Source organism: Protomyces lactucae-debilis, assembly GCF_002105105.1.
Source record: "Protomyces lactucae-debilis strain 12-1054 chromosome Unknown BCR37scaffold_8, whole genome shotgun sequence".
NCBI classification, from domain to species: Eukaryota; Fungi; Ascomycota; class Taphrinomycetes; order Taphrinales; family Protomycetaceae; genus Protomyces; species Protomyces lactucae-debilis.
Window position 1 is genome coordinate 559,982 of NW_024468000.1, and position 11,782 is coordinate 571,763.

Here is an 11,782-nt window from a genome sequence, read left to right on the forward strand (position 1 = left end):
GTCACAAATACCGACTCCATAAATCATCGGAAACCAACTGCAGGCTGTGGTAAGAGCTAACTGAGATTATCACTACTTCTGAGCTAAGTCTAGCAGCTTACGGTCATTCGTAGGCAAAAGGCGAGTGTAGTTCAGGCGCCAGACTATTCGCTGCTCCATTTTGACTCCGTGCGACTTTCGACACAGGCTCAAGCAGCCAGACATTGTCAAGTGTCAGCTCATAGCTTGCGTGGCCGTCAATTCGGATAGAGCCTCATGTCAGACCAGCCTCCACAGAAGAAGGGCCCTCTGGAGAAAGTCAAAGACAAGCTGTCCAAGGGCAAATCCAACGGCGACGACAATGGCGACTCTTCAGCTGCACCGCTTGTGCAAAACAACCTCTCTTTGGACCAGTCGCTTGGTCAAAAGTCACTGGAACAATTGATGAAGCAGCTGACAACTGGAGATTTGCTGACGGGTATGGCCCCGGGTGGAAAGAACAAGAAAGATATGGCTTCCTACAAATTTTGGTCCACTCAACCAGTCGCCAAGTTTGAGGAAGTCATCGATGAAGAAGGAGCCATTGAGGCGCCCTCGGATGTGCCGGACGAGCCCACGCCTTTGTTGAAAGACTTTGAGTGGGTGACAATGGACTTGGACGATCCTGCCGAGCTGAAGGAAGTCTACGAGTTGCTCACGCAGAACTATGTCGAAGATGACGATGCGTCCTTCAGGTTTGACTACTCGGCATCTTTTCTACAATGGGCACTACAAGCGCCTGGATTCCACAAATCATTGCATGTTGGTGTCCGTGTGCGTGCATCGAAGCGCCTCGTTGGCTTCATCTCTGGCATACCCATCACGCTGCGTGCACGCAACCACGACCTCAAGTCATCTGAGATAAACTTCCTCTGTGTGCACAAGAAGCTCCGCTCAAAGCGACTGGCACCTACGCTCATCAAAGAAGTAACACGCCGTTGTCACCAGCTTGGAATATGGCAAGCAGTCTACACAGCCGGAGTTGTGCTTCCCAAACCATTCTCTTCGTGCCGCTACTACCATCGCTCGCTCGATTGGGTCAAGCTGCATGATATCGGTTTCTCTCATCTGCCAGCGAGAAGTACCAAGGCGCGACAAATCACAAAATACAAGCTGCCAATCAATACATCCATCGCAGGACTGAGGCTCGTGACAAAGGCTGATGTTCCCGCTGTCGGCAACCTTTTGCGTCAAACTCTGGCGCGATACGATGTGTCCCAGGTGTTTTCTGATGAGGAGGTAGAACATTGGTTCGTTGGGGACCCTAACTTGGGTCAGCAAGATAAGGTTGTCTGGACCTATGTCGTCGAGCAAGGTGGCAAGATCACTGAATTTGTTTCGTTCTACAGTCTGCCATCTAGCGTAATTGGTAATGCGAAGCACAAGAAGGTGAACGCGGCTTACCTGTTCTACTACGGTTCCGAATCTTACTACAGCGATCGTTCAAACTACGAAACGCGGCTCAAGAAGCTCATCAACGATGCACTCATTCTTGCCAACAATATTGGATTTGATGTCTTCAATGCTCTGACGCTACTGGACAATCCCATGTTTCTTGATGAGCTGAAGTTTGGCCCTGGTGACGGGTTCCTGAATTACTACTTGTATAATTGGCGAATGAAGCCTGTGGAAGGAGGTCTCAAGACTGATGGGCGGTTAGAGGTTGGCGGAAGTCAGGTTGGCCTAGTCATGCTTTAGCAACCTTCATATTGTCTTGTTATGATGTTGCTTGTTATGATGTTGCTCAGAAGGCTATTTGATTATGGTTTTGTAGAACTACTTCCCAAATCTGCATGCGCATTCCTACAACACAGCTATACCTCGGAGCTTTGAAAACTTCTTGAGCTCGCGTGCGCATGATAGCTACTGTCCCTACTGCAGAAGAGGATCTGCAAGGATTTCAATATGCTCAGCGCAAGAGAAAGCCTTCTCGCAAAACCAAACAAGCTGCCAAACTAGAGAACACGCGATCGAGAGACGCAAGTGCACCATCATTGGAGTTACTGGAATCAAAATTCCACGAAAGACGGGCAATGCTGCTCAAGTCTGACTTTTACAAAGCATTTCGAGGTACAGTCGTGTCTAGGAAAGGTCTCTGCTGACGAAAGAGCTTGTCATTGATCTAGTCCACTCTGGACCAATGGCAAATGTACAAGCCATCAAGATGCTTGGCATCGGTACCTTGACACACAATCCGAGCCTTACGCAGCTTGCACTTGGTATGCAATTGGCCGAGCTGTTGAGTATGCATAGTATACGCGTATGGCGCAGAGAACTAACACCTAGATGTTCAGCCAGAGACAATCGAGACATCAGATCCAATGTATACTGAAGTCGACAAAGAACTGCTTGGGAAATTAGCCTTGAAGCCTGTGTCGGTCGCACAAGGCCTTTGCTACAGCAAGGCTATCGACGCTATTGAAGAAAACACGACCATGCTTATATTTGCACCGCATGTACCCAAATCTGTGTATGAGACGATTCTTCGCAATTTCTGGACGGCGTCAAACATCAGCAGGATCGTCCTCCTGGGGAACGATCTGACTCATTATCCAGACATCTACTCGACAAAGAAGCTTAACGATGAGTCACCTTGCATCCTGGCTGCTGGTCCGCTGCTCTCTCAGGCTCAGCTGCCGACCAACTTTGAGCACAACAATGTCTTTAACGATCTCTCGTTTCAGTGGTTCAAGAAAGGCACAGTTGTCAATGACATTGCTTTCGAAGATCACGCTATTGAAAAGGAACACTTTGAAACCAATCGGGATTTGGTAGCAAAGTCCTCGCCTTAGTCGCTGTCCAGTTCACTTAGCGCAGCCGTCTTGCCCTTTTTCTTCTTCGGTGTCGATGCCTTGGCGGCCTTCTTCTGTGCTGCAATCACAGCCTTTTCTCGATCTGCAGCTCCCAGAGCTTGCAGCTCTTTTGCCTTGGCTACAACTTCTTTGTCGTCAGCTGGCTTCCCGACAAGCCATTCCAGGAGCTTGATTTCTGTCGCCCAGATAGCTTGATCAACCTTGTTGTTCAAGTCTTCGCAAGGCGTCTCGAGAACAAGCGGGATGCCTTCAAGCCTCTTGTCGTTCATCAGACATCTGAAAGCCTCGAGACCGAGATAACCCTGGCCAATATTTTGGTGCAAGTCCTTGTTTGCGCCTAGATCTGCCTTTGAGTCATTCAGATGCATTCCGCGCAAGTACTTGAAGCCAACGAGCCTATCAAACTTGCCCATGAGCGTGTCGTATGCCTCCTGCGTACGCAAGTCGTGGCCAGCAGCAAACAGATGGCATGTATCCAAGCACACGCCAATGCGAGATTTGTCTTCGATCTGGGATATGATGTCTGCCAGCTCTTCAAGCGGCCCCCCGATGATATTTCCGTGGCCGGCCATATTCTCAACAACGATTGTAACGAATTGAGTCTCCTTGATGGCTTGGTTCAGGCGCCCGGTCAAATTGGCTATGCCCTTCTCCCGCGAACTCGATGCCGTACTTCCAGGATGAAAATTGTATCTATTGATGCCAAGCTCTTCGCAGCGATGCAGGTCATCGAGGAAGCACGAGTATGCCTGTTGCTGTTTGTCTTTGTCATCATTGGCAAGATTGATCAAATAGCTTCCATGAGGCAACACATCACGCTTGGGATCATAGCCAAATTTGACCATTCGATCTCTGAAATCTGCTGCATCCTCTGGCTTCATAGCAGGAGATTCCCACTTGCGTTGATTTTTGAGGAAGAGGGCAAATGAACTTGCTCCAATGTGATTAGCATTGGTGACAGCGTTGCCAATGGCCTTCGCCATGCTAACATGTGCTCCGACAAGCATCTTTGCTGTCGTTGTACGCATCTTGAGAGGTTCTTCTGGTTCAGCAACTTTGGGCTGGCGCTTGGCCTTCTTTTTGACAGGCGTTGCAGTTGTGTCAGCATCTCCCTCGCGGGTAACTGGTTGCAAGTCTTCCGCCTTTTCAGTTTTGGCCTTCCGCTTCGACTGACTAGTAGATGCTGCCTTTGGCTCAGCTTGCTCTTCTTCACCAGACTCTTCTTCGGCAGCGGCAGACAGAGATTGTGTAGCTTTGCTCTTTGCTGCTCGTGCTTTCCGTGTTGGAGCAGGACTAGCTACGGCGTCTCCTTCCTCCGTTTTAAGATCTTCAGCTTCTGTAGCTTGCACCTTCTTCTTCTTCGGAGGCATACACGCTGTGCAGTACTTTTGAGCAGATGGGTCTGAGTAGATGGAGGTTGCTGGTGGTCTTGGAACATTTCATGCGATGCTGCTTCATGTCGTCATAGCTGGTTTCGAAAGCATAGAATACATATTGGTGGAATGAAGCATTGATCCTATTCTGAGTGATTCATGTACTTTCAGAATGTAACTTCGAGCCTGCTTGTGCGTACAGATTGTAGTTGTGACTGTTGTTCCATCCCGCGACATTTTTGACAGGTTGCGCCATTCAAATGTCCAAACACCCAGGATACTCGACATCTTGACCTTGACCACAGCTAGCAGGCCCGATGTTTGCCAAGAGCCCTCCTTGCGCGAGGCTTGTGCGAAGATATGCTTCCGTGTCGACAGCTACTGCACATGACCTGCTCATTGTGGGTGGCGGCACCGCAGGCATCAATGTAGCGAACCAGATCAAAGCTACGTTCGAAGCGCAGGACCAAGAAGCGCCCAAGATGAGCATCATCGACAAGGCTGAGCTACATCACTATCAACCAGGCTGGACGCTGGTAGGCGCAGGACTCAAGGATCTCAGCGAAGTCAACAGGCCGATGCGAGACATGGTTCCTAAACACGTCTCTCTTGTGCAGCAATTTGTTGAGAAGCTTAACCCGGGCGAGAACTCTTTGACAACGACAGATGGACAGACACACACTTACAAATCTCTTGTCCTTTGTCCGGGCATCAAGCTCGATTATGACGCGGTTGAAGGACTACGCGGCGCGATGGGTCAGAACGGAGTGTCGTCAATTTACGACTACACTCAGGTACAAAAAGTCTGGTCCAACATTCAGGATTTTGAAAAAGGCCGTGCAGTTTTCAGCTTCCCAGGCAGTGCGCCGTTCATCAAATGTGCCGGTGCGCCCATCAAGATTATGCTCGCTGCAGAAGACTATTGGCGCCGTGAGGGTCGTCGTGCAAATATCTCGGTGGACTACATGACGGCGTTGCCCCGAATGTTTGGCGTGGTCAAGTACTCAGACGTTTTGAAGCGATTGACCGAGGAGCGAGATGTTTCTCCTCACTTCGAGACTGTCTTGACCAAGGTGGATGGCGTGAACAAGGTGGCGACGTTCAAGACAAAAGAGGGCGAAGTCAAGAAGGAGTATGACTTTCTGCACGCGACGGTACCAATGGCTGCACACGATTTCATCAAGTCATCAGCAGTGGCGAACGCAAAGGGTGAAGTGGCGGTGGATGAAAAGACTTTGCGTTCGACAAAATATGACAATGTTTGGGCTTTGGGAGATGCCAGCTCTCTGCCTACTTCCAAGACGGCCGCTGGTATCATGTCTCAGACACCGGTTCTGGCTCACAACTTTTTCAAGGCCAGACAGGGTCACCAACTTGATGCGGCCTACGATGGCTACACGAGCTGCCCGCTATTAACGGGCAGAGGCGAACTCCTGCTTGCCGAATTCAAATACGGTGGCGAACTTGCCGAGACATTCTCGCCTTATGGCCTCTCACAGGACGCTCCGACGCGATGGGCTTATCATTTGAAGAAGGATGTCCTTCCAGCCATCTACTTTGGGCCGTTTGCGCGCGGACAGTGGTATGGACGCAATGCATTTTCGAAGCCTCGATTCTGATCAGTGCTGCTTCGTAGACATGATTCCTTGCAGCATTTTGGCATGCACAACTCATATAAAAACGAGGAGATTGGATAAAGAACAAGGCTGTATGGGTTGAGATCGACTATTCAATGTGCCAATCGATTGACAGCTCATATCATGCAAGGAGACCAAAATAGGCCCTGCTGCGAGACATGGCAGTCGCACAGTATCCATGATCATCCAGGTAATCACAGGTCGTAGAATAGGCTGATTAGTACAAGTGTATTAATGGCTTCTGAGTTGCAGGTGCGTGCGCGACGGTCGCCATGCCGCTGGTGGTCCACCTGATGCCCTACAACTTCATGCGAATGAGGCCTTCCTGAACACACTCTGCTATGAGGTCCCCATCCTTTGTAAAGATCCGACCGTGTGCCAGACCACGACCACGTCCACTCCATGTAGAATTCATATCATAGAGCAACCATTCGTCGGCGCGTGCCTGTTTGTGGAAATAAATAGAGTGATCCAGACTGGCCATCATACTTGCATGTTGCGGAGTCTAGAGAACGGTGTTAGCCTGCGTCTTGTTCAAATGTAGCAGGATGTAGCAAATACCTTGTTGTTCACACGGAGTGCCGTAGACAAGAACCAGGAGTCTGAAAAATAGGCAATTGCCGCAGCATGAGCATGGAAGTCGCCAGAAATTTGACCTTTCGCCTTGACCCACAAAGCGACGTGCCTCTCGTCTGGTTTCTTGTCCTTTTGCTGGAAGAGGACCATGCGCGATTCGATTGGACTGACGGCTGCTTCTGCTTCAATCTTTGCGCGCAAGACAGGGTCGACAATCATGCGCTTTGAGCGAGCCAGCATGTCCTTGGGTGCAAGCAGCGCATCGGGTTCTGGCACTTGTGGCATGGTGACTTGATGCGTTAGGCTTGACTCTTCATGACGCTGGAAGGAGCAAGTCATCGTCAAGATGCACTTATTTCGCTGCCGTGCCTGCACTGTGCGTGTACAGTACGACTTGCCGTCCCGCACACGCTCGACATGGTAGACAATGGGTCGTGTCTCATCTCCAGGCAACACAAAGTAGGAGTGGAGGGAGTGGATGATGTATCCCTCGGGCACTGTCCGTGCACAAGATGCCAAGCACTGGCTCAGAATGCTACCACCAAAGATTGCGCGCGCTGCAGCGGGTCGCCAGAGAGGCCGTTTAGACCTGAAGATGTCGGAGTCGAGTTCTTCTAATTCGAGATCATGCTCAATGGGGGAGAGCGGCCCGGGGGTCGTTTCGTTGTCTGCGTCTGGGTCTTCGTTGAGGTCGACTACGACGCGCTTGAACTCCTTTGGCGCTGGCATGGATGAGTAGCTCTGTCTAATGGTCTGGTGCTGGTCGTGGTTGTTGTCGCTGTGGCCCCGCAATGTTTCCGAGGTCGGCGCTCCAGCTCGGTGTCAAGCAGCTCAACTCGAGATTCAGACTGGGCCCATGATCAGGCTCAGGCTCAGACTCAGACTCAAGCTTGTCAGGCTTGATCATGAAAGGCTCCAGGGACTACGTATGTTCAAAAAGGATAGGCCACCTCACTGTGGTATGATTGCAGGCCAGATAGTCAATAAGGCGGCCCGAGAGACTCGGTCCCAGCCCATAGAGCACCTCTCAGAGCACAATACGTAGCCCATCACTATAGCACTAGAGCACTAGAGCCGCCTTGCTAGCTGTGCTTGGCCTCCTGGCTGTGTAACAGGCAAAAAGGGGGAAAAGTCTAAATCTGGCGCAGGAATACAAAACTGCGACGCGACCAGCAGCAACGAGACACACACCACAGATGCCTGCTCTGTACACGCGCGATGTCGTGGCCACCGCCCTCGACGCAGCGGCGGACGCAAAGACCGCATTCTCCTCTCCCTCGCAGTGCCTCAAGTACAACATTTGCAAAATTCCCCTCATCATTGGCTGCGTCGTCGCAGGTCTCATTCTCCGTTCGTACTCCTCACTCCCAACGCATTGCTAACTCCGTGCAGTGAGTTGCATATGTTACTGGGCCGCGTGTCTTAGATGTATGTCTTGCCTTTGCTGTGGATGCTGCGACTCGTGTGCAAATGGCTCCAGAAGTCGTCGAGGGGCTCGTTCAAGAGACTATCAGCCGCCCATGGAGATGGACTACAAGCCGCAGCCGCCGCCTTCCTACTTCTCCTATGCGCCTAATCAGCAAGTCGGCACAACGCCGCTGCCTGTTGCAAAAGATCGTACAAGCACGAGCTACCATCCGATCACACAACCACCACCACCACCACCACAGCAGCAGCAGAGTAGTGCATATCGTACCAGCTACCATCCAGCAAATCAGAGCTACTATGGCGACGCGCCAGAGTATGCAAGCTACTCTGGTGGACAAGCGCAATCCTATTATACCAGACAGTAGCTGCTGGCAGCCGAATGAACAAGTCGATGAAGTAGGTAGATTTTTCTATAAAGCGAGTTATAGAGCGAGATCAAGCCCATTAACCGATCCACCGTCGCTTGAGTTGCTGTGATTGTGCCATGGGTCGTGTAACAACAATGGCAACAAAGAGAAGCACAACAGACAAGATGATTTGCGCCTTTGAAAACGACGGGCTCAGCGTATCGAACGCCATACTGGGAGAAACTCGCGTCAAGAAGATATCGAGACCATAGACACAAATGAGTGCCGTCGACTCAAGCAAGGTTGACGCAACTGTAGCGCCACGCATGCCGTAGACCGGGTACGTGTGACTGAGGACTTGCTTCGGGTCAACCACAAGCACTGGGTCATAAGGAACAAGCATTTCCTCCTTGTCAGCGGTCGTCACTTTTCCTGAAAGAGGTCGCCGAGGGTCAAGCAGCTTACGCGAGATGGTCGTCACATGGCCATCAGCAAGCCCGACGATCAGATCACGAGAGGTGATGCCCTGACCTGAATCAGTTACGGACAGGAAACTGATGGGGTAGTTATAAGCAAAGCTCTTGGATAGAGCTAGCGGAAGTCCATCAGCACTTTCGAGCCGACTGTTCCTTGAGCCCTCGTATAGTTCAGTGATGGTGATTTGATAGCCCTTTGTAGGGCGGTCGGTCCAGTAATGGTAAGCAACCCAATTCTCCGAGATCACAACGTGGAAAGGATGCGATCGCGGACTGCCCACATTTGCATGGGTCAACTGGTGAAGAACTGAGCCAGTGAAGGCATCTAGTACAGTTGCCGTCAATTCTTGTGTCTCTTCGTTGAACGTCAAAACTGCATTCATAGCGCGTCTCACGAACTTGTAGAGCACTCCGCGGTCGCCGAGCACCCTACCGACTGAAGCAATAGGTTGATATTGATTCTGTAGAGCGTGGCCGACCAGGACCTCGGCCTCGGGCAGCTCGAACCGCCACGTTTCAAACTTGTTGAGGCCAGAAGCCGAAAAGCCATAGCCAACCACAGCCTTTGATTCCAAGGTGACAAGTGCAAGAGCTTTGATGGAATTCGTGATGTCGGTCAAGTTTGTTGCAGCCGTGGCGAGCACAGTCATAGAATCGTTTGCAGCCAGAACACCAAGTGTCCTAGGGCCCTTGCTCGCAATTTGAACTCCTCCTTTGCCGCCCGCATAGGTCTTTTCGAACAGTCGCTGTCCAGTGAGAGCATTGACCTTCCAGACAACAACACCATCTTTTCTGGGAAGATCATACATGACTCCAATCACAGGAACATTTTGGTCATTTTCTGCACTCGTCTCCAATAGCCAGGCTGACCTGAATGCACCCACTTGAGTCGACATCGAGGTGGTCCATGCTACCATCCCACCCTTAGCAGAGTCAAGAGCCCAGAGGCGCCCACGGTCTGCGACTGCAATTGCAAATTGGCGAAACCCGAAATGGTCACGGTACGGTACATCAGAGCCCGCCTCAGACTTGGCGCCCTTCGCCTGTATTTTAGAGAAAAATGTAGCGGTATGCCGACCGAGCCGCGAAATGAAGTTGCTCAGTACATCCTTGGAAGACTCAAAGAAGACAGACTTGGCAAAGACGGGCTCTGGCAGTTGCACAATAACGACATCCTTGGTGTAAGCCAGTCCTTCGTCTCTCTGCCATTCCAAAATATCATCGCGGAGCATTGAGAAGAAGCCATCAGTTGTGGAAAGCATGACCCGCACAGCCAGCTCACCGTTGCTCTCTGAAGAGACTTCGGCAACTGCCCAGTCGAGCAGGAACGATGTGTAATTCAGAGTGATACGTTTGTGGGCAAGCTCTTTGCTGTCATGTGCGCTCCAAATTTTGATTGAAGCCGAGTCGTCTTTGGTAGTGACGCGGACCACGAAAGCGCTCTGCTTATCGTCCAAAGCCAACGTTGTGATGGAAGGACCACTTGACTCGACCGGCAGACTGTACAAATTCGTTGCACTAGTGTCGAGACGATAAATTTCTGCCCACGAGCCTATATCGTCCGATAACTGCAAGACCATGGTCGAGCGCTCGAGACTATTATGCAAATGAGCGGAAGCCTGCTTGAAGGCTTTACCAGGCTTCAGCTTGACAGCAGCACGGGTTCCGAGCATGTTGATCTTGATGCTTTTGTCAACATCTTGCCACACGAGCGCCTGATTCGGACCTGTCGGGCTGAGAGCTAATATTTGATGCGCATCTTGCAAGCCAGAGTCTGAAATGCCATATGCATCCAAGATCTCACCTGTGTCAGCCGAAAACTTTTTTATGTATAGCTCCAATTCTCCTGCAGGCGCCTTCTTGGGTGTTGTCGTAACAATGTGCACGGAGTTTGCTTCAAATGTGATTCCGCAATAAGATGTGCTTGTCCTGCGAATTAGGTTGCGATCGGGCAGAGTGATAGCTCACGTGTCCAAGGGCTGCTGCCATATAATCTTGCCAGTGTCGGGTGCTATCCGGTAGGCAGACCGACCGAGCACTGTATATATTCTGGGTGAGCCATTGCTGCTGACTTGAATCGCGTAGGCCCCTTCACCAGGATTGACATCACTAGTCCAGAGGAGATGACCTGTGAATGCTGACCATGCTTGCACTTTGCCGAACAATGACAAGGAGATGATTTTGTCGTCGAGCGGCTCTACCGCAATCATCGAGTCATCCGCAAGACTTTGCCGCCATACGATATCACCAGTTCGGCAACTCAAGGCAGCGAGATAGTGCCGATCCGTTAGAGAGTAGCACAAGGAGCCTTCGTCCTTCACAGGCGTGTGAAAGAATAAGTCGTCGGGCCGGCCAATTAATGGTAGGTGGAAATCAACTATGCCTTGATGCATTAGTAGTCGCCAAGCAACATGGATCACTGACCTGCTTCATCTTCATAGATGGCAGCGACGAGACGTGCCACCACGGAGACAAAGAGGATACGCATCACACCTGTTGCCGTGTATCCTCCAACTTGCCGGCTGACGGCGCGCACTGCAAGACAGACCGACGTTGAAGAGCAGACGAGCTTCAGATGGGCCACAACCTCAAATTTGACTAGATACGGAACTACCATGACAGTGTTGAAGCCGTCCAGTCTTCGAACCTAAGTCTCTTGCTCCCCTTGAGCTCAATAGAACCATCCTGACATTCCTTTGTTTTGTATTCTCCGAAATTGACGTCTGTGATTGCGCCTGTACTGTAATCTGGGGTCTCGTCGTTGGCAGAAACAAGGAACCCGTCTCCCAGCCAAGACACCTCTCCGTCTGTATGTTCTCCAGTAGGGCTAAATGTAGTAATTGCAAGAGACGGCGCCTCTGGTCCCTTTTCTTTGAAAGCAGGAAGTGCCGCAACAGATACTTTGCTACGCTTTGGTCGAGCGCGCTTTGCTTGGTGCAGAGTTTGACTGGATGGAGAAAGAGCCTCGGATGCAGCAGAGAAGACAGGTGCTGGTGAGGTTGGTTGAGCCTCGAGCACAGGACTTCTTGACACAGAAAGCTTGCTATTTGTAGCGTTTGGGCTAATTGCGTGGCCCGGGATTTTGTCGACTGCCAATCCAGATTGCTGGTTGGT

At 51.0% G+C, this 11,782-nt stretch overlaps 5 protein-coding genes across 5 annotated transcripts; 2 read left to right on the plus strand and 3 right to left on the minus strand.

Annotated features, from left to right (window-relative positions):
- The first annotated feature begins 125 nt into the window (after window positions 1–125).
- Window positions 126–1,783, plus strand: BCR37DRAFT_379342 (acyl-CoA N-acyltransferase). The gene has a single exon (XM_040869248.1). It carries the CDS (start codon window positions 256–258, stop codon window positions 1,714–1,716), a length of 1,461 nt encoding a protein of 486 aa, XP_040725879.1. The 5' UTR covers window positions 126–255; the 3' UTR covers window positions 1,717–1,783.
- A 579-nt stretch (window positions 1,784–2,362) lies between these two features.
- BCR37DRAFT_379345 (xylose isomerase-like protein) lies at window positions 2,363–4,407 on the minus strand. The gene has a single exon (XM_040869249.1). It carries the CDS (start codon window positions 4,199–4,201, stop codon window positions 2,807–2,809), a length of 1,395 nt encoding a protein of 464 aa, XP_040725880.1. The 5' UTR covers window positions 4,202–4,407; the 3' UTR covers window positions 2,363–2,806.
- A 74-nt stretch (window positions 4,408–4,481) lies between these two features.
- On the plus strand, window positions 4,482–6,138 carry BCR37DRAFT_379346 (FAD/NAD-P-binding domain-containing protein). The gene has a single exon (XM_040869250.1). The coding sequence runs from the start codon at window positions 4,522–4,524 to the stop codon at window positions 5,821–5,823; it is 1,302 nt and encodes a 433-aa protein (XP_040725881.1). The 5' UTR covers window positions 4,482–4,521; the 3' UTR covers window positions 5,824–6,138.
- Window positions 5,984–7,217, minus strand: BCR37DRAFT_379347 (acyl-CoA thioesterase family protein). The gene is made up of 2 exons (XM_040869251.1): window positions 6,403–7,217; window positions 5,984–6,346 (listed from the first exon to the last, which is right to left on the minus strand). Exons 1-2 carry the CDS (start codon window positions 7,144–7,146, stop codon window positions 6,140–6,142), a joined length of 951 nt encoding a protein of 316 aa, XP_040725882.1. The 5' UTR covers window positions 7,147–7,217; the 3' UTR covers window positions 5,984–6,139.
- Window positions 7,218–8,249: 1,032 nt separating this feature from the next.
- BCR37DRAFT_302640 (uncharacterized protein) lies at window positions 8,250–10,616 on the minus strand. The gene has a single exon (XM_040866920.1). It carries the CDS (start codon window positions 10,339–10,341, stop codon window positions 8,290–8,292), a length of 2,052 nt encoding a protein of 683 aa, XP_040725883.1. The 5' UTR covers window positions 10,342–10,616; the 3' UTR covers window positions 8,250–8,289.
- Between the last annotated feature and the right edge of the window lie 1,166 nt (window positions 10,617–11,782).

Excerpts from the sequence above, each read along its gene's own strand:
- BCR37DRAFT_379342 (XM_040869248.1), top strand. The coding sequence starts at position 256 with ATGTCAGACCAGCCTCCACAGAAGAAGGGCCCTCTGGAGAAAGTCAAA.
- BCR37DRAFT_379345 (XM_040869249.1), bottom strand. The coding sequence starts at position 4,201 with ATGCCTCCGAAGAAGAAGAAGGTGCAAGCTACAGAAGCTGAAGATCTT.
- BCR37DRAFT_379346 (XM_040869250.1), top strand. The coding sequence starts at position 4,522 with ATGTTTGCCAAGAGCCCTCCTTGCGCGAGGCTTGTGCGAAGATATGCT.
- BCR37DRAFT_379347 (XM_040869251.1), bottom strand. The coding sequence starts at position 7,146 with ATGCCAGCGCCAAAGGAGTTCAAGCGCGTCGTAGTCGACCTCAACGAA. Across the intron at positions 6,347-6,402 it reads CACTCCGTGTGAACAACAAG|ACTCCGCAACATGCAAGTAT; the intron begins GTATTTGCTACA and ends ACCGTTCTCTAG.
- BCR37DRAFT_302640 (XM_040866920.1), bottom strand. The coding sequence starts at position 10,341 with ATGCTCGGAACCCGTGCTGCTGTCAAGCTGAAGCCTGGTAAAGCCTTC.